Source organism: Idiotropiscis lumnitzeri, chromosome 14, assembly GCF_059441095.1.
Source record: "Idiotropiscis lumnitzeri isolate Australia: NSW breed Sydney's pygmy pipehorse chromosome 14, RoL_Ilum_1.0, whole genome shotgun sequence".
Classification (NCBI taxonomy): Eukaryota; Metazoa; Chordata; class Actinopteri; order Syngnathiformes; family Syngnathidae; genus Idiotropiscis; species Idiotropiscis lumnitzeri.
The window spans coordinates 14,190,512-14,213,912 of record NC_142404.1 but is presented as its reverse complement, the minus strand read 5'-3'; the positions used below and the strand labels follow the sequence as shown (position 1 = coordinate 14,213,912).

Below are 23,401 nucleotides of genomic sequence, written 5' to 3'. Positions count from 1 at the left end.
GAGCATCTTTTTTGAAGATGTATATATATATTTTTTTTTTTTAAGAATCAAAGGGTCCCTGAAACAGCCAACTCTTTAAAAACATCCAACTTTTCCGGTCTAGATCAGGGTTGAAATAATTACGGGGTCTTTTTAAAACTTACTGTACGTTATGTGCGTCACCAGAAGAAGCTACAGTTCCCAAAGAAAATACCAACAATGCCATAAACGCACAGTGATGTAATAACACGGTTATTACATCACTGTGCGCTATGACAAACCTAAAACACCAAGCGCACTCGTCTCATGATATTCCTATTAAAATATATTCAATGAGAAGGTCTATTCATCCAATTAAGTTGAGCCCCCCCCCAAAAGCAAACAGAGAAAGCAATACATACAAAAAAAGCAAAAATTGTCATTTCACTTTATTTTTATTTATGTACGTTATATGCAAGGATTGGCATTGGCATTGAACCGCATCAGTTTAATCCCTGATGTTGGTGTAACAATATTGGATGAGAGTGTATAACTATGAAAATCCCATATGACCACAGCTACCAGATTGCATTCATGTCTTTAATTCCTTGTCGTGACTTCTAAAAGACAATGTTGTAAAAACATAAAGAAAAATACGACCAATGTATTTTTTTGGGGGTTCTAGATTTTGTGCCTGGTGATAGTTTGTGCACTTGCCTCAGCCCGTCACAATAAAGGTTTGCAGACTTAACATGATGAAGTTGGAGACCTAGTTAAAATGCTTTCATCTTTATGGCCGGAGGGGTCGACTATTTTGGATGCCAGTTGCCTGAAGGCTGGATAACACAACTTAGTTAAAATAATTCAGCACATTCAGTTTGATCAAGGAGGCTGTGTTGCTCATACACATTTCACATTTTCACTTTCAGATTCACAAGCTTTCTAGTGAAGCAAAAGTCTTTAGTCGGGGTCCATCATTTTCTCCTTCGACAGAGGCACAGAAGGAAGGTCAAAGGGATTATAATAAATTTACATGATCAAACGGATTTTTTTTATTTATTTTTTTTATATATAGATATGGTAGGAATTCATGTCGAATGAGAATGGTTGAAAACGTGCTCAATCCAAAAGCATGAGTGACATGGGCAGAAGAATTGTCAATTTGGTCTCCGTTTAATAAAAAAAAAATCAATTTTTCTGAATTATAAATCATTCTCAAGTATTTCCTCGGACATGTTCCCAATGAATATATGCAGCCCATCTTGGGTGTGTGGATGACTTTTTGGTCGTGCGCACCAGTAGAATGTGCTGCTTTGATTTGGTTCAACAGGCCAACAATGGAGATTGATGGAGAATCAGGGAGAAATTGAGGGGGGGGAAAAAAGAAAAAAAATCTCGGAAAGAGCTCTTCCTCTCATCCTCATTATGTAAACGAGGTGCATGACTGTTCAGTGTGTCCCTTGAGAGTTAATTACCAGTGGCTTCTCAGCCTAATTGGCTGAAACTAAAGAAATTGCCATTCCTTATTCCTGTACTCGCTCTACCCGGTCCATTCTGCCCATCTATTGCACAAGCAAAGTCCCCCCCCTCCCACCCGCACCCCCCCCTTTTTTTTTTCTCCAACCATTTTTCTTGTTTTCGCCTTCCTCGGAATCGTCCCTTCGGCTTAGCTTCACGCCAATCCCAAATCTGGCACTAATGCTTAATTTGAGCATCTGCTCCAGCTGGCACAGAGCAAAACCGCTTTTACAATGCTAAATCCAGTTACTTGGTCAGATTAATCACTACCGGATAAAAGGAGAGAGGCAAATTCTGACGCTTGCTCGTCCCTTTGAAACAAAAACAGGTGGTAAGAGCTACTGATGGGAAAGATGAAGCTTCAAATTTGCTTCATGAACCAGCTGGGGAATTTTGGAGTCCTCTAGACGGCACTGTTGGTTTGAATAAAGGCTTTAAAATATGCCAATTCAGCCCAATGTTGAACAGAGAGTGCCATCTACAGGAGCCCAAAAATACTACAACTGGTTCATGAAGCAGATTTAAAGCTTCGTTTACCCATCACTCATGAGCTGTGGCATCAAGGGAGCTCACCCAAAAACTTGACAGAAATGAAGTAAAGAAGTTTTCTTGCTTCGGGGCTGAATGGGACAAGGAAATTGAACCAATCCGTCTGGATGTGTGTTACTACTCAATGGACAAACGACTGGTGATTAGAAAAATGCAGTTGTTTGTTTACATTCAATCGCAGCTTGCAGCAATACGAAACATGCTGCTTTTTATTTATTTATTTGTTCACAAAGATGACGGGAATGACACTCAGTAGATCACAGAACTACACTGAGAAACTGTTACTGAATAATGTCATTTGTTTTGTTTTGTGTAGTTTTTTTTTTTGGGGGGGGGGGGTTAAACTTATGCTCATTTTATAAGCACTAGCTTCTCCAAATCATTAGCTTGTGTAACCGCAGCAAAATTGCATGGAGTGGGTCCACAAATGTCCAACCTGTCTCCAAAGCTTTGATCCTTTTTTTTTTTTTGGGTGTGTGCGTGTGTTTATGCCATTAGCGTGGAGAGACTCAAATCGAGGCCTTCCGTCACAAGGCTGTTAGATCTAAATAACAAGGACAGCCCAGGTAGTCCTAATAGAACCTTTCCTCTATATCTGCATCGACTTCAAACAGAGCAAAATGACTAGCAAACAATCTGGGTCTTACTTTGAGGGCTGAAGAAAACCTATTGTTTTGGGCTTTCATACGTGCCGGGCTCCAAACTCTTACAACGACGCTGCAGAAGATCAAAGTAAATTCTCCTCTTAACTAAGCGGAAAAATTGGACGAGAGAAGGCAGGGACGAGTCAGTTCGGTTAAGTGCCAGCAAACCTTACGCGTCTGTTGTCGTGTACATGTTTTTTTTTTTTTTTTCCTGCGGACAAGGGCGCATCCGTGCTTCCGTGTCGCCTTTGACTTGCCTCAGTTGCAGAGTGATAGAAAGCGATAGGCGAAGCACTGCCGTGCTTCATAATGAGACTCATTCTGCCGCTCGTCTTTTCATGGCCATGTCCATGTGTTGTGATGCTAATGAGCCCTCGCTACCACAGACACCCCCTTTAATTGTCCTCTTTGATCTACCGCTAATTCTGCTAATTAGCAGCCCAACTTTCAAAGTTAAACGTTTTGCATCCACCTCGAACAGTGCATGAACGCGCGCGCGCGCACGGTGCTGTGTTGTGAGTGGGCGTGTCTATCCGGCGAACAAATGGCATGAAGAGGATACAAGCGGCGATGCTTTTATGCCCCGTATGTCATTTAGTTAATGACACAGCCTCGTAAAAACAACCTAATAGGTCATGGAATACACACAAAGGGCTCGATTCGATTCATCATTTGGGTTCGGGTTGGGATTAGCATCATCATCAACATCATTTACACTATTAAGCGCATTTGCCGCAGTCTGCAAGCCAATATTCGTGCACATGATGTGCAAATCATCCAGAATTAGCACGTTCACCATGACGAATCGCAGTAGATCAGTAAAGTTGATCCAATCGATTAAATAACGGCTATCCAAAAGGCATTAACGTCTTTTTAAAATGATAATTTAAACACATTTGGCACTGGGAGTAGATTAGGAAATGAGATTTAACAGAGCTGGAAGGGGCACAACCACAAATAGCTCCACTGTTTGTCTAGTTCACTTCTTTTCATAGTTGTTGATACTCAATTTAAAAAGGAATTGCCTTTGGATATTTTTTTTTTTTTTTAACTCACTGACCGGTGACTACTTTCACGCAAATTTATCTACAAATACAGCAACCCAAACTAACACAAAAAAAGTGCAACATTGAATATGAAGAAGCTTCAAATGAATGATAGATTTTGGAATGAAATTAAGTGGATAATGATAAAAAACAAGTAGCCTGCAGTCATGTCAAGCATTTTAAGCATTGAATCATCCACAAAGGCATTTGTATAATAAATGTTCATCACTGGAAAATTAAAAACTGTTTAATTAATTTAAAGTATAAGATTTCAGCAGGTTAAATAAACATTAGCAATTATAGAGCACAGATAAAGAATGAAGAAAGTCAGAAATTAATTGCAATTAATCATATTTTTAACTAAGATTTTTTGTGATGCTTGTATAGCAGAAGACTGTTGGATAGCTTAATTTGACCACAAATGTGATCTAAACGGAGTCGGGAATTTTTCTGAGAAGCAATTCTCCAAACTTCCACGGTAGATTTAGTTCTGTCGACAAGCAACTAACTCCAGCAGTGTCGGTTTGGAAGGCCCAGTGGTAACTTGAGCACGCTGTTTTGTTCTGAGATGATGTGCCAAAGATGTACAGCTAATATTTGCAAAGTATGCAAATTATTTTTGAAGTAAATAAAACAGGTAAAATATTTAATCGGGTGAATTATTTTAAAAATTAATCTCGAGTTAACCCTTTAATTTTGACAACCCTATTATATATATATATATATATATATATATATATATATATATATATATATATATATATATATATATATAAAAAATGTGATTATTGTTTCATGTATATTGTTTTATTGAAAAGGACATTTTAACAACAAAGAGTGTCCCCTGCATTTTAGAAAATAAAAGCAAAGGGAAAGGAGAGGAGAGGAAGACAGGTTGACAGCACAGCCGGGGGATCCCATGCCAATCGGAGCATGGCCCTTTAGCCGAGCATTCTTTCTGAGATGCCAGTTTGACGGACGATGCTGGTCTTAGTGACATTTCTCCGGGGTAGGAAACGGAAGACAAAAGTGTTAAAGAGAAAGAAAGTGGAGAAGGCACAAAACAGCCTCCACAAGCAATGAGTGGTGTGGACATGATCTATTTGTTGTGATTTGAATCAACTAAATACGAAACAAAATCAGAACTCAGAAAATTCTTTCCCACCAACTCAGTTGTTCGGACTTTTAGGCCATGGCTAAAATCAAGAGCAAATACGCACTTCCGGCATGAGTCGGCCCACCATCACGACGTACTAAGCGCCTTCATTCCACCGTTGACTGTCTGTCGCAACTGACAATTCTTTAGCAATAATAACCACTTTTGATATAAAAAATGAGCAGAGCTGATTTAGTTCTTGAGAAATAGCTAACGAGTAGTTAGCTTGTTAGCCATGCCAGCAACCCAAAAATGCATAACTTCTACACAGAACAGCTAGGGATCATTATTTAAATAAAAAGTTAACAATTTTTTTGTTAACTTTCCATCAAGCATCTCTGGTATGAGGATACAGAGCGAGGCAGTAAAATATCGGACAAACTGGCCGCCGATCTCCCTCATTCACGAGTATATTAGCCTGCGTACTAGCTAGCTAGCGGCTAGCACAAAGTCGGATTTATTTGACTGACAGTTGACAATAGGGAAGTGGGCTTTTTCGGCACATTCACCAGATACATCCGCAGAGTCTGAAAGCACCATTTTGAAGCCTGATTTTATATGCAGAACTTGACATTTTTTTTGTATTCATTCAGATTTGGCTGGCTTGTTAGCATCACCAAAAGGTGCTTGAATTACAATCAGCATTCATGCGCCATAACAATACCCAAATACAAATGTGGCAGGGAGGCTCTACTCACGTTGCCTGCAAGCTTGGTAGATAAACAAGAATAGATCAGAAGGAAAAGGAGTAAAGGTCGGAAAGGGGGGGAAGAAGCACTTATTGGCACTGAGCTCATTAGCATCACACCTATTAGCGTCCTGCTGCCAGCTTCGCCGGCCCTTCTTTGTCACTCAACCCTGAGAGACGGCCTTGCTGTCAGTGGGGAGAGGCAGTCAACAAACACACCGATTGCTCATTTTTGTCCAGTCTTGCCTGTTTGTCCACGTCGGAGACAGACAGGAGAGAGTATTGCAGCAAGCTTGTAATGGTTTGAAACTACTTGTAGGACCTTTAAATGAAGGTTATTGACAGGGCAACGGCCAGACTAAATAAAGCCCCCCACTCTCCCCTGCTTCCCGTCAACACAGTTCTTTGACACCAAGATGGCACCAAAACGATATTTGTATTAAGGAAGAAACACTGCTGGTATTGGAGCAAATACTATATAGATGGTCTGTACTCCCATTTGGATTTGTAAACATGATCTGATGCTAGAACCCTTGATACTCCAAATTCAAAACAGCCTTGCTTCAAGCCGTTCATTAAAACTTTATTTGATGTTTATCAGAATCAGAAAATCAGAAATCCCTTTATTGTCATTGTACTCAAGTGTGCAACGAGATTAGAGAGCTCCCCTCTCCAGTGCAATACAACAATAATTCAGATAAATATATAAATTAGATAAATAAGAGAATAGTTAGTGCAATGGAAAATAAAACTGAAGTTTAAAGCATAAACTTGGACTTACAAATGCGTAGCTTAGTCTCTCCTAGCTAAATGCTAACAGAGAACGGAGTCAATTATTACGCATTATTTTAGAGATGGAATCTCTCTCTCCACCACAATTTGATGACATTTCATCATCATGTAAGTATCTTAAATGGCACCCAGTTTGTGGTACCACAGTCAGTATATACGCAGCCCAAGAGCCGCTTCCCCAACACACACGTACATGAATTCACTCACACCAGTTCCAATGGGGGGGGGGGGAATGGGCCCCCTCTGTTTGCCTTGGTTGGCTTAAGGCAGAAAGTGGCCTTGGCCCGCGAGGCCACTTCGGCCCTTTAGTGTTAAGGTCTCCATTAGGCTGATGGGTTTTGGCAGTGCCAGGAGCTCTGAAGTTACAGTTGAACTTCGGCCCTGCTCATGGCGAGGCCTAATTAAACCTCAGCCTCATCGCTGATTTAGAGATAATTAGCTGGAGGGGTTAACTACGACCCTCACCCAGAAGCTGCAAAAAGGCTTGTGTAAAAATGGCCACTAATTTGCTTTTTCAGTGACAGTGCAATCATAAAATACAGAACGGGATGATTTGTGCCGAATTGAAAGGCTTACACACACATCAGTGCAGGTGTGGGACAATGTTTTTAGAAATACTCTTGCCCAGAGCGAACTGAACCTCTGGAAATGAAAGTGGGAAAACATTGAACCCTTCCGAACGGCACCCAATTTGTGGACACATTTAAGAAATAATAAATTAGAAATTAATAATATTAACATCAACTTGTTGCACTGCTTCACATCACCTTATATTAATTTTTTATCTTATAGAGTAAAATTTCACAATTCACATAAAAAGAAAAACATTTCCTGCTATCTTAAAACATAGTTTAAGTTCCAGAGCTATTTGAGTCATCTTGTGAAAACTTTTCTCGTTTTAATATCGCAATGTACATCGCAGCCTCCCCAAATATCGCAATGTAATTTTTTTTTCAATATTGTGCAGCCCTCCTTTAAATTATGAACACAAACATTTTGACAGATGCAAAGGGAACTCACTACAAAACGCTCTTGAGATCATACTTGTACATAAAAAGATCATTTTCGAGGACATCGTAGTTTTTTTAGCCACAAATCAACCAAACTGCATTTTAACTGTCCAACCCTTGGGATTGATCCTATATTTTCCCATTAAGCTATACTGACAGCATGACATTTCCCAAGGTGGGGCGGGGGGGCTCTGATTCGGGGATGTTTTATTCATCCTATTGACTTCTTCAATGCAGCCGTCGAATGAGAGCAAATTCCTGAAGAGTGCAAGGTGGCAGCGAGGGTACTCGCTGTTGTTGTGTTTACGACTGAGATCGCCAGACATGGCTTCATAGACAGCCGCTTGACACCTAAATAATATACCCGTCACACGGCAGACAGGGAGAGTGCAAAAACATTACCTGCACTGAAACCGTTTTTTTTTTTTGTTTGTTTTTTTTCGATTTCCACATGCAGCGCAGAGGAGCAGAACACTTCAAAATAACACCGGTCGTTTACATGTTTTTCCCAAAAAAACTAAAATATCACAGACCTGGTATACCATAAACTCAATAATGTATACTAAAGCAGTGGTTCCCAACCACCAGGTCGCGGCCCGGTACTGGTCCGCGGGCCACTTTTGAAAATCATACACGGAAGCCATTTGGTCCGGGTCTGCCTAGTTGAATCGAAAGAACCCATCCCATCCACAATGCCCATGAGACAAGTGTCTCCACTCATCTCCAGGCGGATCACGTGGCAACCACGGCAAGCGCCTGCTCCGGGACGCGACGCTGGAAACAGCGAGACACTGCGAGCCTTGTTCCCCTTCTCATGGCTCTTTGTTAAATGTCTGTTTGCTTACCAGGCGGACTTGAACTCACTACACTCTGACTCGACTGTATCATATAATATCATCTCAGTATCAAAGCATTATTTGCAAACAAGCGCAAGCTTTATGGCCAAGACTCCACTACAACCCAAACGTGTTTATCTACGCTATGTTCTTGGCTTGCCGCAGTAAATCACAGAGAAAAACAACTCACACGAATTATTTGTCAGGGAAGTCCAAGATAGCCGTTTGTGGGCGGGCTATTCATTTTGGTGAATGTTTAAACTGATTTGCGAAACTGGAATGCTTTTCAGTGTCGCAAATTAAAGTATGACAAAAAATGTGATTGGGTCACAGGATGGGGAAAAAGGATTAATAAAACCAAAAAGAGTCCAGCTGTGTCTGAAATCAAAATGATCCGACAGCTGACATGGGCCTGATTTGCTAAGATCCCAAATCCTGTAACTATTTAGCTGTTGAACGACATGACTCCTTCTTGTGACTGCAGTCCGAGTTAGTGGCTTCAAAATTTCCCTTGAGAAATTCTTTTTTTTCTGACATTTTAAAAAAAATACATGGAAAAGCTCCCCCAAGGGTTCTATTGTCTTACTTTGTCTTCCTTTCAGACGCGCTATATAAACACTAGTTTAATAATCACACTGAATTAATCTCCTTGCATATACCGCTCCCGGAATTTACAAAACGCAAACCTTTAGTAAATCACGTCCATACTACATCCTCATCTTAACTCCGCAGCAACCCTGACAAAGCCCGTTGGTTAAAGAGTCTCCCCTCATTCCGTTATTCATCTTTTACTTCCCTTGCTTCACTGAAGCATCTGGCTGATTCTTACCATTGTCCTTGCTGCAAATGCCCTCGGGTGAAGCAGGCCATGTCAAACCTGAACCCATCAATCACTCAGCAGCAGCTGTGGGGATAGTGAGAGGCAACTGAAGGGATGAGCAAGGAGAAGAAGGGAGGTGCAATTCGGGTGAAGTATAGCCACCAGTCTACCGTGCTTTACATTTTTTTTTTTTTTTTTTTTTTCTACAAACAAACCCCTCCCGTCTCCCTGTCGAGAGCCGCGAGAAACTTCAACTCTTACGGAGTTTGGGCCCAGCTGTCAAGTCTCCCGAGGTTACTCTCAACTGATTCAAATCACAAAGAGAAGTAAAGACAAAGTGAGGAGAAGAAAAAAAGGGAAGTAGAAAGGAGGAGGAATGGGGAAATGGAGGAGGGGAGGGATGGGCACATCATGAAAAGAGAAACACAAAAAAAAAAAAAATGAACTGGAGAGGAGAAGCAGTGGGTGAGCCCGCCAGCAGGCAGGTGAGTGTGTGAGTATGTGTGTCCGGTGCAAAATGAAGTGTCCCTGTCACAGCCCCAATTCCCCCCGCGGGCCGCTGCTGATTAATTGTCCATACAGCTCCTGTGATAGCGAACGCTTTAACCAAGACTCCCAAGACATGGGCCCATATTCCATCCGAGCAAAAAAAAAAAAAAAAAAAAAAAGACACCTCTCCTACCTTGTTGCGGGTTGCCCTTGTTTGAGTGAAATCAAGAGAATTTCCCTTCCTTTCTCTTACAGACCACAACAAATAATCCTACATCAGCAACCCGTTCACCTTGCCATCGGGGGATAATGTCTCTCTGCGGGAGGGAGGTTTTGGGACAAAGGCAGGCGGCAGAAAGCAGCATGATATAGAGTGAACCCCCCCCCCCCACCTCCTGTGTGTTTACTCACGCACTAGTGACTGGCTGAGATAAAGCACCGCTGTCTCAGGTAAATATTCTAGCACGAGGGGGTTGAAATGGCACATTTGACTTTGGTACCGGACTGCACCACCACCATAACTGATCTACTGTATCCTCCTAAATCCACTCAGACGTACAGTAAAAAAAAAATATTGAGCTTACATTCAAACTAAACTGTGGAACGGACAAAGAAGCAGATTTCCTTGAGCCGTGTTTTGGTCATCCATCCATTCATGATCTGAGCTGCTTCGACACAGGCACAGGGAGAAACTCCACACAGGAAAGCCGGAGCCGGACCCAGACCCTGCACCTCTGAACTGTGAGGCGGACATGCACCGTACCGCCCTTTTTGGTCATACTGAAGTCAAATCAGATCTGTTCGACTACTCTGATCCTAAAACCCTTCTATCAATATTTGCCATGTTAGCAGGCTACTTTCACCTTCAGAGAGAATGATTTAAGACATTTTTTATTCCCAGACAAAAGCCAAGTAAATAAATAAATTAAAAAATAAAATAAATAAATACATTAAAAATTAAATAAATAAATACATTAAAAAATTAAATAAATATATACATTAAAAAATTAAATAAATTAGAAAATAAAAAATAAAATAAATGAATTAATCAATTAAAAATAATTAATTAAAAAACTAATATATATATATATATATATATATATACGCACACACGCGCACACACATACAGTAATTGCAATACAGTATGTAGTATGTTTCCACAGTCTTAATAGTAGCTGTCATTGTCTGCATTGTCCCTTTCACCACACTGCAGGACCATCGGGTGGCCGTTGAGGGACTTCCCCCCCCCCCCACCCCTAAAACAGCAACCAAGGTCAATTGCCTTCCCTGCTCCTCTCATCCGCGGCTTTATGAACCTTCACATCCAGGAGAAGAGAGCTGCGCTATTTCTACTCTGTCCAAGGTGACTGCACCAGTGACAGCCACACTATTACCGGCAAGCCAGAAAATCACATCTCTTTAATCAGCGGTAACGGCAAGATTGGTAAATTAAAGATATAGTCATAGCTTCAGACAGAATTAAGAGGTTACTGAACATTAATTTTAGGTCCGAACAATCAACCGAATATAAATTGAATTAGAGTAAATTTCCAATCACAAAAGCCACAATGGAGGGGGGGGGAATACTCTGTATGATCAGTCTGTAGGTTTTATTTAATATATATTTTTGCACATTATATTAATTTTTATAGTGTCTAGGTGAGCTCAATGCTTAAGAAGTGCGTATTGTTTCATGAAACAAAAAAGCGATGAAGTGCTAAAGCCACCGATTTGTTTGCATGATAGTTGCAATCTAAACTTCAATTTACACCACACAGGTTTGGTCGAATTTTTTTGCAGAAATTATTTTAATTGACTCTGGTCGGCCCATAAAGTTACTTCATCCTACGTAAGAGGAAATGAGCGAAAGAGCAAAATTTCAAACGCGCCGCTCGTAACGCAACCGTGCCTCAATCAAAGAACTGCATTGACTATTTATGGTAACGCGTTGCCGTGAAATCTGACCACGCCTTCATTCTGCACGTAATGTAACTTAAAAATAAAAAATCTTCATATCCAACGTATCTTCATAATTGACAAGAATAGCTCAAAACTAACACGCAAGCGCACGAGCATCAGTATTCTTTTATTTCTCTTACATAACTTAAGACAATGGCTTTGACTCAGTTCCAAATTGCTGAAAACAAGCGAGAGTCCAGTCAAGAAGGTTGGATAGAGAAGTGGAGGAACAAAACCACAGAGCAAATTTGACTCATTGGGAGCTGGCAAGTCCACATCCAAAAAATAACATTGCACAGCTGTTCACTTTTATTGTGATAGGAACAATTTTCCCATATTGCCTCATTTAGTGCTTTACGATGGTTTTTGTCTAGAATGCAAAATTAAACTCACATTTTAGCAAGGATAGTATAAAAAAAAAAAAAAAAAACACTGACTATCCATGTTTGCGGTTTCAAACGACGTATTTTGAGAATAACGTTGGAGTCGGCGCGACAAGGTGGGGGGCAATTTGCTCGCTTCAGTATCAGCCTCTGATCTGTGACTCTTGAGGCACGCTCCAAAAGCCACCAGGGAGATGAAAATCACAGCTTGTCGCCTGCAGAATGAAGAAGACTTTGCATTTCTTGGCAAAAGTGGTAAAGGTCTTTTGAGATCTCAGAACATAGTAGAACACCCCCCAAAAAATGGACCTGTTTTCAATTTATCAGAGTTGGGCAGTCCATCCTGGTGGGCGGAACAGTCCGGACCTCTGACGGACATTGTTGGAACGTGGGGTGACAAATTTAAAAAAAAAAATATGTCAGCAAAGACACACTGATGTTAAAAAATACGTCCTTAATTCCTCAAAATCGACAGCACCGTACACGTCACAATTCTTATACTCTCAGAGATTCGAGTTCGACGCTGAGGACCGCAAGAAGTTTTTTTGCAGCAAGGTTGGAAACACGAGGCGAATTATTAAAGTTCAGCAATTTGTGTTAACTTCCAAAGTACATAAACAATAAAAATTCATTTTAAATTTATAATGTCTTGGATAAAAAAAATTTTTTAAAAAGTTGCGTCTCTGGTGTGCCTGCGAGCGAGGCGTTCCGCACTTCCTCCCCATTGTTACGAAAATAATCGGATTGTTGACATAATAACCACCCCCACATCAAGTTTCCCAGTTTGGGAGCAAGGATGGACACATTTCCAGAGTGAAATAAATTTTAAAAAAATGTACAAGTAGAGCTGCGGTGTTAACACCGGTTAGTGTTAGCAAAGAATTTTACTAGCATTGGCTTTGGATAATAAATATTGTAAATATGGTTCCAGTTGCATTTTGGTGGCTTGCTGATGAAACGCTGCATGCATAATGTAACGAGAACCAGACGGGCACTCGTTTTGTCTGAGTGCGTGTACGTGCACGTGTTCATGTGTGTGTGTGTGTGTGTGTGTGTGTGTGGGATCGGGTTGGGTGGGAGTTTATAGGAGAATTTTTTTACAATTGTTTGGCAATGTTTTCATGCTCTGAATACACACTTGCAATTTTTTTTTTTTAATATTCAGGGCTCTGCTTATGCTAGAAGAAGCAAGCAGCCAGCCGCCGCCGCCGCCGCCGCCGCCGCGAAGACCCGAGGCGCACAGTCGATCCAGCCCACTGGTTGTCAACCGAACGAAAGCCAGACTCGCCATTGGCCCAGCAGCACGATGAGGGCTGGTGCACGGCATGACACTGAGCTGAGATGGCAAGAAAAAGGATGGCGAAATATGTCAAGAATTCTTGAGCCTTCGGATTTGGATAAAGGAATGCCACAAGGGCCCTAGTAACTGTTTTAAATCATGGCGATTATTTAAAAAAAAAAAAAATTCAGGACGTCTCATTTATTATAGTTTCTTATGACCCACTCGTTTAAAATTTAAGAGCCAAAAATGTTGCCAATCACAAAAAAAAAAAAAATTCTCTGCTGATCACTATTATGTCTCAAGCACAAAAAAGATTTATATAACGATTGCCTCATATTTATTTAAACACAAATGACCAAATCCAGATTTTCAAAGACGTGTGTGTGTGTGTGTGTGTGTGTTCAGCCTACTTTATCTGCCATCACTCAAAGGCCGTCTGTAATTACATTGTAAATTCAGATTAGCTATGAATATTTTAGAAGGGGATTACTAAAAGAGGAACGAGACAGAGGAAGAGATTTGAGAAGCGCCCACATGCGGAACTGAATTTGAAAGGCCCACGAGAAGGTGGAACTCGTCTTTCATGCCGAGTTGTCAGCCTATTATCATCCTTTCATATGTCGGCTACCATTATTAACTCTGACCGAGAATTGGGAAATAACAAAGAAAATGACAATAAAAGACGTCCCTACAACAAGGCATGCTGTCACTACGGAGTGGAAAAATAACACGGCAGGGAAGTTCTTTTCATGGGATGCCCATTTATATCAAAGATTTTTTTTTTTTTTAATCATTTTTATGGTCATTTCTGATGAGTCACCTAAAACCAAAGACGAGAAGAACAAAATTTGAAGTATGAAGAACAACTGCAACAGAAAAGAGAAGATCTCGACATCATGCTGTCAGTCAGCATCCAACCTTCAGAGAAAAAACATTGACAGCCGTCAAACACACACGAGGATGCTTTTGTCACCACATTTTGAAAAAAGCTTCAAAAATATGTCTGTCAAAGGTTTGAGAGGTTGACAGCATCAGGCCGCCCTCCAGGAAGATGACGAGGACCGATACAGTACTCTCATTGTGCGGGAAGGGATCACGCAACAATATCATCGAGGATCAAAAGTCGGGCAAATTGAGAGACGTACATCACACACTCGGACAGTTTTTTAAAGGGGTTGAGTTTCAGTTGTGGGCATTGTGTTTCGGGGTGATAGCTCAGGGTGAGAGAGTTGCTGAAGAGATTTAAACGTAAAGGGCGTCAAGTAATGAGGCTATTATCGGGTCGCAAACATTTGAAGATTTCCCAACTGATGAGCCAGAGAGCAAAAATAGCTAAAAACACAAATAACAGTTTCTTACTTTAAAGGCAGGGATGGGCATCTTAAGTATTGGAGTCGCACGCATTTTTTATTTTATTATAATTGTTTTAATAAATCAGTGCTACTTGGGGACCACAGTACCACGCACTTCCTAACAAAAAAAAATCTAATTTAAATAAACATTTGTTATTTTTTTTTCACAAAAGTCAGCTTACTCAAGATTTTAATTGTATTGCGGTCTTATGTTTGTCCTACATATCATCCCAAATCCGCCCAAAAATATTCCGCCACATTGCAGTACATGGCAGGATGAGACATTTGCAGTGTTAAACACAACTAAATACATGTCTGCCATCTAGTGGCGATTGGCGATATTACAACTTTAAACTACAGTCGACTCCAGCATTTTCAGTTTAGCACCTGCAGATTTGCATCGTGTTATATATTTTTTTTCCTACTTCATATTTGTCCCATTTTTTCTAGGATTTTTTTTTAGGTGTAATCAGTGTTTCTTGAATAATTCCGGGTTTGTAAATGAAATTTTAAAATAATTATTTTAAAAAAAAAAAGGGGGGCGGGTGCTTTCAAGTAGTGAATTTATGCAGAAGTGGTCACCCACCCACTTTATACATCTGTGTTGAAATCAGCCAATTTGGAAGCGACTGGATTTTTCTTGCAAATCAGCCACTTGGCCACTTCTACTTCCATCGCCATGACAATTAGCGAGCTGGAGCGACTGGGCAGCCAAAGGCTACTTGCACTCAAGCTCATCAACAACTTGGCCGCACTATCAAATATGTCCTGGTTATCAGAAGGCAACGCTCAGCCGACACATTTGCGCACCTGCGCGCCACTTATGTGCACCCCTGGATTATGAGAGTTCTATGAGCAGTTGATTTAAATATTTATTGCGATGTCTTGCTTCTTGTATAACTATAGAATTCAGAGTGTCAATTTGCATCGCTTTTGTGCTCTTTCGCTCGAGTGTCACTTGCGTGTAGGTGTTACTTTTACCGATTTGTTGTAATAATAATAATAAGAAACAATCCCAAGAATGACGATGTAATCTTTTTCATGATGGTAACCAAGTCCCTAAAAACACATTTTCCAGCCTAATTAAGACAGAGGGGATTGATTTTCTCGATGGGAACTTTAAGCCCCACTCTTTTGTAATGTGCTGTAAATTGTCTTTGATATCAAGCAAGCATGTGCTCATATCTTAGCGTTTGTAGTATCTACTGTGACTAATGATGGAGCGGTCGATATGTGAATGCAACTTAGAGGCCATGCGCTGCACACAAGTTATTTTGGAGTCTCTTTCTTTTCACAAAGATCCACATAATCCTGCCCCGAGCTTGTAAAAGGAAAAAAAAAGAAAACCTAAAGAGAGTGAAAAACAAACAAAAAGAAAATGCACCTTTCCTTTTTGATGAGCTGTATATTCTTGTTTGCATTCTACAGACGGATCATTTTCAAAGCGCCTTCCGACAAGGCGGGATGCACCAATCCCATTATGAAATCCTTCACACGAGGGGCGTCTTACGGCTGACAATAACGATGATGCATGGCCAAATGTATGGACTTGTATTTTGCCTGTATAACTGCGTCTGATAAATGAGCTTATAGATCTTGGAAAGGTCACATAAAATATGATCCAATCACTTCTGCTGCCAGCAGACAGTCTAAATGTTGATGAACCCATCAAAAAAAATACCCTCCTGTAGACAACGGGGAAAAAAAATATATATAACGTGAAGTTAGATGATAAAGTGAAGAAGGCTATTATGTTGAAAAGCAAAGGCGTTATTAAACATAATCACAATAACGATATAAAAACTGACAAACGGAGAAAGTGATAATATACTGTTAGGCTTGACTTCCCGTTTGTTCATTTCATGGATCTTGGCATCCATTCCTGTCATGACATGATTGGTGCCAGTGGATCCATGCAAGACAATTATTATTTTTTAAAAGTTTCCCTTAACCGCTGAACAATTTAAATAAGCATGTGTTTCCAGATGAATCCATTGAAAGGCTGCAGTATAAACGCCAGACCTGGGGTGGCGCTGTAACGCTTTTGCAGAAAGTCACCAAAACCACAGAATAAGAAGCGTCAACACATGCTCTCACGACTAATGCGGGGAATGCGAAATTAGCCTGAAAAACTTGTTCTTCAGATCAGATCACTGCCAAGTTAAAAAAAGATCCAACGAGGTGATCAAGCATTGTTACTGTTGCCCGCCTGAGCGCTCAGTCATGCAAAAATGATGCATACAAGAAATGCAAGGGCAACGTTCTCAAATGTTTTCAATCAGGGACCTAGTTTGACCGTATTCGGGCTCCCAAAATACAATTTGCGAGTGGATAAAATGTAGAAACATTTTAACACATTCTCTCAAGTTCTTATCCAAGTGAACGAGGTTTAATGAGAAGGTTCTGAACTCCTGGCTTCACAATCCTTCACAAAGGAAAATTGCCGCCATACAATGTTGAATTGTTAAGTGATGGCACATATAAGCACGTGCTGAAGTGTGGATGAGCGCAGTGCAAGGTGAGCGCAGGCCAGTAAGAGACAGAGTAGAGAGGAGAGGAGTAATCGCCCTGAAGCGCTCTAAAGTAGCCCCAGTGCAAGTGCGCCCTCAGGTTTCATGGTATAGCACAGCACTGTACATTCAAGTAGAAAACATATCAGTGAATATTACCCCCCCCAAAAAAATTAAAAAAATTAAAACTAAAAAAAAAAAATTAAAATGAAAAAAATTCTATTAAAAAACATGATTTGATGATCAATGAAAGACAACATGATAAAAGTGCATTCTGGCCCACCAATGAGCTTACTAAATTTACAACCTAGTTCTCGCTATGTTTGAAACGTCAACCATTCATGTACAAACAGACTGTCCTCACAGCTGAGGGCGTGCGTAAGGCAAAAAGAAATAAATAAAACAAACCATCTTGTCCACTTTCACTCAGCCTCACTCCATCACAGCACGGTCCATTCCAATATTGAGCGCAGGCGACGAGTTCAACAATGAATGCTACAGCTAACGGTCTGCACAAATATATTTCCAAAATTAATTAGATTTGGGGATGGAAATCCAAAACGCGAAAGAAAAGGCAGAAAGCTGGGAAGCAGGATAATTACAGCGGATACAGTTTACCCACATTGCACTGACTCGACTAATTGAAAGAGCCCACACAAACACACACACACACACACACACACACACACACATGGATGTAATGCCTCCACTGTCTCCTGCATATGGAAATACATGAATATTCATAAAACGCAGAGCTATTTTGAATGAGGCCATATGGTTTGGAATCGGCAGCTATTTGCAATTCCATGCTCCAGTGTTTAGTCGCACCTCTCATGAAGAGTGTGGTGCAGTGCAGGAGGTCTGCGGCCACTCAGCAGCCTGCACACATGCATCCTAGCGACAAGTTTGGCTGCTTAGGTGACAAACTGTTTTAATTTCTAGCAAAGGACTACGCAGCCCACGGAAATGTTCCATTTATTTTCCAGAGGATAACAATTCAAGAGGAGATAAATCAGCAGACGTGGACATATTGGAATCCTCTGCACATACTGAGTGGCTCAAATGAAACAAGGTTGTATTAAATAAAGCTCATGAGAAAGCAATTGAGCAGGGGCAAGTGTGGGCATGCGCTTGAGCTTCTTTGCAAATTAGCAACCTATAGCTGCTTGGAATCAAACAAAAGCAGCCAATGCCGCACACATAAACAAACACACACATTACAACACGTCCATCTCGCTCACCTCTCCATGCCACAAATTAACCAATGTTTGCACTACTCCATTTGCATAATCTATTCATTCTGCAGCTATCTGCGGTTCTGAGTTGTATTCAACTTGACGTGGAATATCTGGAGGTGATGCTTTGGCTGTGCAAAAAAAAAAAAAAAAAAAAGAAGAAAAGAGATACCAAAAGTTATTTTCTGGCTGGGTTGTCTCTTTTCATGGGCATGCATTATGCATTAAGATTTTTTGGAAATGAGCGCATCAGGTAAATGCCACGCTGACAGTGAAATACTTATTTCCATTTCTGACTGGATGGAAGTGTGGTTGTTGACTCCGACTTGGATGGTCGCACCTGACCATTTCACTAAAAACAACCACAATTTGATAAATCCCGATTATCTCTCATTTAAAAAAAATGTCACTCAAATCTAATTGAGACGACAACGTCTTTAATCTGGTGACGCACGTTGCAGAATAAAGTGCAGCACTGAGCAAGCTCCCATAAACGCGTCGTCAAAATCCCACATTCTCTGCTATCGTTTCACACGACCGGAAACAAAATATTAAATACAAATTGTCTTCATAAAACAGCCGAGAGTCGTGAAAAATGCAAAGTGAAAGAAGTGCATTCGCCGGTGCGTAAAAGAGCGCCGCTGCTGCGCTAGTCAAAGTGAGGTGCACATGGTCCCCGGGGGCACTTGCAATAAAGCGAAATAGTGTCATTTCACAGTAACCCCTTTTGATATCGAGGCGTTTGCAGATTGTACATGGACAATAGCTCATCACCGCATGCACGTCCCTGCAGGATTCAGGGCTTGCACCTGTTTGGATAGGTTAAAATGATGCGGTTGAGCGCGCGTAATGGGTTTCATAATCACATATTTTGTCTTCAAAGAAAATGAAACAAGTGGAGGAACTTTTAAAAACGATTACTGAACCACTCCATCCACAATGTCACGTACGTATTCAACTCTATTTCCACAACCATCGTTCAAACTGTTAAAAAAAAAAACGACATTTCAATCTCAGTCAGACAAAAGGACAAGTTCCTCATCTCGCTCGTAAAAATCAAACAGTATGCAAAAAGTCTCCCCGCGGAGCCCACGAGCTCCGCGCGTCACCTCGAACCCGGCAAGCAGCGCGCTGACATCGGCTTCACTCACCTGATTGTGACGAGCTGGACCCAAACAAGAAGCACGTCAGGAAAAGGTCGAGGCAATACAGGACAGTCGCGTGTTTCATTGTTGCGCTTGCCAGTTATTTCCTTTAAATTCACATGTCCAACAGCGTATCCTTGTTTGAACCACAAAACAGGCTTGCTCGTTTTGGAGCCAAATCGGCGTCACTTTGAGACTTGCAAGGTGCTTTTCTTTTTTCCTCCCCCTTTTTTCCTTTATACGAAGTTTGTCGGACTGTGCTTCGGTGTGCCTCTCAATGTCCACAAGCTAAAAATGAGACAGGCTGGCTAAACAAGTTTCCAACGCGCGCACAGTAAAGCTTGTCTAAACAGTAAAAGGCTGTATTCATGCCATTTCTCCCCCACTTGTACTCAGTATGCGGCGCCACACTTGATTTTTCCAGACACACCTCCGAGCACTTGAACTCCTCCCACGCACGCTGTGATTGGCACAGGTGGCCGACTGACACCTCGCAGCCCACCAGGCACACATCCGCGGGCTCGGCCATTGGTTGACTTAACATGACACTTTATTTTAAATTCTTACGTTGCACCTGTCACGTAGACGGGTCGAAATTCATTCCGGGAGGAAAAAACGGAATGTGGGTAAACTGTAATCTGAGCAGAGCTGGGCATCTGACCCTTTTTTGCCGGTCAGTCCACCGCCCTTCGGCCGCTATCACCCATCCGGCCTCGACCCTCCGGTCTTATTCATATATATATATATATATATAGATAGATATATATAATCTGCTTGATCATTAATAAAATAAGCGGATAGAGCGATATATCAACACACACACACACACCCCCCCCGCACACCCCCCCCCCCCACACACACACACGCACACGCTCCATTGCACTCAGTCATACAAGGTTGGACACTTCTGACTCCAAGGTTTTATGGAACGCGACAATGTTGCAGCAGTTATGTCCTATGAACATATTTGCCTGGTATCTGGGCATCTTTCTGATATGCTGATGTATTAATAGAGGGTCATTAATTTCCATACTTGGGACCCAGAAACGGCATCTCAGGGATTTCACGGGCTTTTTATAACGTCTATTATACTTGTTACGTATTCTTCCATTGCTCATTGTAACCGGACGACTTATTAGATGAATTACTCAACCCATTCCGACGCACTAGAAGGAATAAAAAAAAAAATGCGCAGCTAATTTGGGGAGTGTTTGCTCCTATTTTTTTCTCAGCCCAAACACAGTCATCATCAATTCCAAATTATTGGACGTTTTCTACAAGTACATCAAAGGTGAGACAGAAAAGATCAAAGGTTGTTTTTTTTTTCAAGCATTCTAATTCAATTATTCGGATATCATTTCTATACACAAACAAAGGAGGCCACAATGTCTCAGAATCATTATTGTATGCCGTGATGAATCAATCCGACGTGGTCCAAGATTTTTTTTCATGCTATAAAATGTTCAATATGTTCGCACCAACCCCTAAAAGTCAAATCTAAAGTTGAGTCAAGTTCTTTGGCCTCTCATTAGTATTGCGCTTTGATTTCTAGTGTAAACTCTTTTTGTCAAAAAAAAAAAAAAAAAGAGCTTTCCAAAGTGATACTCTTCTCTTACTTTAAAATGAGCGAGGCAGGACTTTTCTCCAGGAAACAATGTGACGAAGGGTTATTACCTTCCGGACCATATGCTGCTTACTTTTGCACTTTGAGCGAAAGACGAATGGCACCCTGAGTCACAATATGTCCACACATCTGGACATTATTCATGCACTCGGACTGTGACCTCACATTGCACACTCGCACACGTCCATACTTTACACACACATGATTCATCAGATTTGGTGTTATCACATGGACTTTGAAACTGAAGTCTTTGTCATAATTCAACTTTGTAGAGCACTTAAAAAAAATGTACATCTTCTATTCGGCTCATAATAATAATATTTGTGATATACGATTCATTTACTGCAACATACGGTGACACTATTACCTTGAATCATTCTTTTTTTTTTTTTTGTTCGTAATTTAAGGGGCATAATTATGATGTTTATGCGCTTCTGAAAGACTTTATTAGCCGCAATAAGCCCGAAGGAGGCGGTTTACCTTCCTCTTCGTTTTCCAATACATCAAAGTATATGCCCGAGCAATAATCGAGTCAACTCCGTAAACATCCTCCCTTCGCTATAAGCAGGTTGTTCCTCTCCTGAGATTTTTCAAGGTTTTTGTTTGGCTCCAAATGAGAAGTGGTCTGCTTGAATATGCACACGCACACCCACACATTGCTTTCCCACAAAAATTCTATAGAGCCTCGCTATACTTTCAAAACCAAAAAAAATGCTTCAACCAGTTTGCACTTTCAAGAAAGTTAAGAGGCAATCCGAGCTGCTTTCTTTCGCAGTATTGAACCGCGAGGGGCACATTTTTGAACTCCTTCTGCAGTATTGACCCCTCACCAGTGGGGGGCAGTCAGCCTCACCTCTCGGGGGGGGGGGGGGGGGGGGGGGGGGGTCAACCCATCAGCAGACTGACTCCATGGGGGGGGTGGGCGAGCCAAGCTGCCCCTAACCAGCTTCCTGACTCAGTGTGACATTGTCTTCCTAGCGCATATCAGCTTGAATAAATATTCCTCAGCTTTTAATATTACAGACGCTGCAAATTTATTAGGCATTGTATAAAAATGAGAGCTGGCAACTTGCTCTAATGGGAAGCTTGCCTCTAAATACAGCCCAAATGGCATTTATCACTCTAAATACATAACATAATTTGGAAAATGGTATTTTCATTTAACATTATGCTCGAATAGACACCTTCTGACAGTATCAGCCTAACGCTGTCAATAAGGTAATTTATTCCCGGTGTTATAAGAGGCAACGAGACAAGGTTTCAAGTGTTCTTTCAGACAGTCCCCGGTGTCTTCTGTGCAGCTAATCTAATACATAACCTCCTGATTTGTTTAATGGATGAGCTTTTGCTGCAGCACGAGTCACGCCAATAAAAGCAGGGGCCCTCCGCAGGCTATTGTGCCTCATAATGATGCCAGACGCACAATGTGGGGGTTATGAAGCCATTTTTTATCGCCGCGTACATTGTTTTGCTCTGTTGGTGGCCAGCAAGTATCAAGCAATCTTTTTTTTTCCTGCACGTGGAGGAAAAAGATGAACTATCAGCCACGTGTTGCAAGCCTAAAGAAATTTAGGATGTTCTTGATTTTAGATTTTCTTCTTTTTAGCTCATTTCTTAAGAACGATAGTGTGGTTATGATGCAAGTATAGTACGCATCACTTAAAAACGTGTGATTTGACAGTAGTATGTGTTAAATATGATGTGGGTGGGGGGGAAATCTTTTTCTAATTTCCGTTTCTAAATCTAATGTTGTCTACGCCAAACCACCGCGCCCAAGGAAAATCAACCAATCAGCATTCCACTATTTTTGTAGGCTATTTTAAAGACACACGGTGCTAGAGAGTTTTTTTTTTCTTTTTACTCATCATACGTACAAATCAAGTCATAATGACCTTTTAAGCAAGTTCCCAGTTTAACTCACTGACTCAAGTGTGGATCGACTGACACACTTGGACAATTTTTAGTGATAATTACCACAGTTGCTGAGATGAGGAGAGCAACTCAACTATTTGTCCGCATCCCAGGCGAGTCTCCATTTTCTGAATAATGTCACATTTCTCATCAAACTCAGACGGAGTGGACTGAAACTGCGATGGCGCCGTCTGCAGCCTGGCTCAGTGAGCAATGAGCTGCGTTAGGCCATTACACACACATGATTACGTGGCCATTTCCTCAGCGAATGAGTCTCATCAGAAGTCACTGGAGAAGCCACCAAGTGTGTAATTGTTTCCCATTAGGGGAAACATCCACTGCCATTGAGTTGCATCTCACTACGGAAATGCGCACAGAGTGAAGAATCCACTGTGGGCTGGGATGGAATTTCTGAAAAGCTTCTTGACAGACTGAAAGTGAAAGTGAATCATCTTGTTTTGTTGTTTTTTTTTTATTTTAATGCCAAGGTATTA

At 41.1% G+C, this 23,401-nt stretch overlaps 1 protein-coding gene across 3 annotated transcripts in view; it reads right to left on the bottom strand.

Annotated features, from left to right (window-relative positions):
• The window catches only part of erbb4b (erb-b2 receptor tyrosine kinase 4b), a 237,843-nt gene that overhangs the window by 140,943 nt on the left and 73,499 nt on the right, over positions 1–23,401 (bottom strand). For 2 of the 3 annotated variants that reach the window (XM_088315294.1, XM_088315295.1), the window contains exon 1: positions 19,379–19,762. The exons of the other annotated variant lie outside the window; for it this stretch is intronic. In XM_088315294.1, coding sequence (XP_088171420.1) covers positions 19,379–19,457 — 79 coding nt within the window. In that variant the 5' untranslated portion in view covers positions 19,458–19,762. Of the gene's footprint in view, positions 1–19,378; positions 19,763–23,401 lie in introns of those variants that run through there. 3 annotated transcript variants of the gene reach the window in all.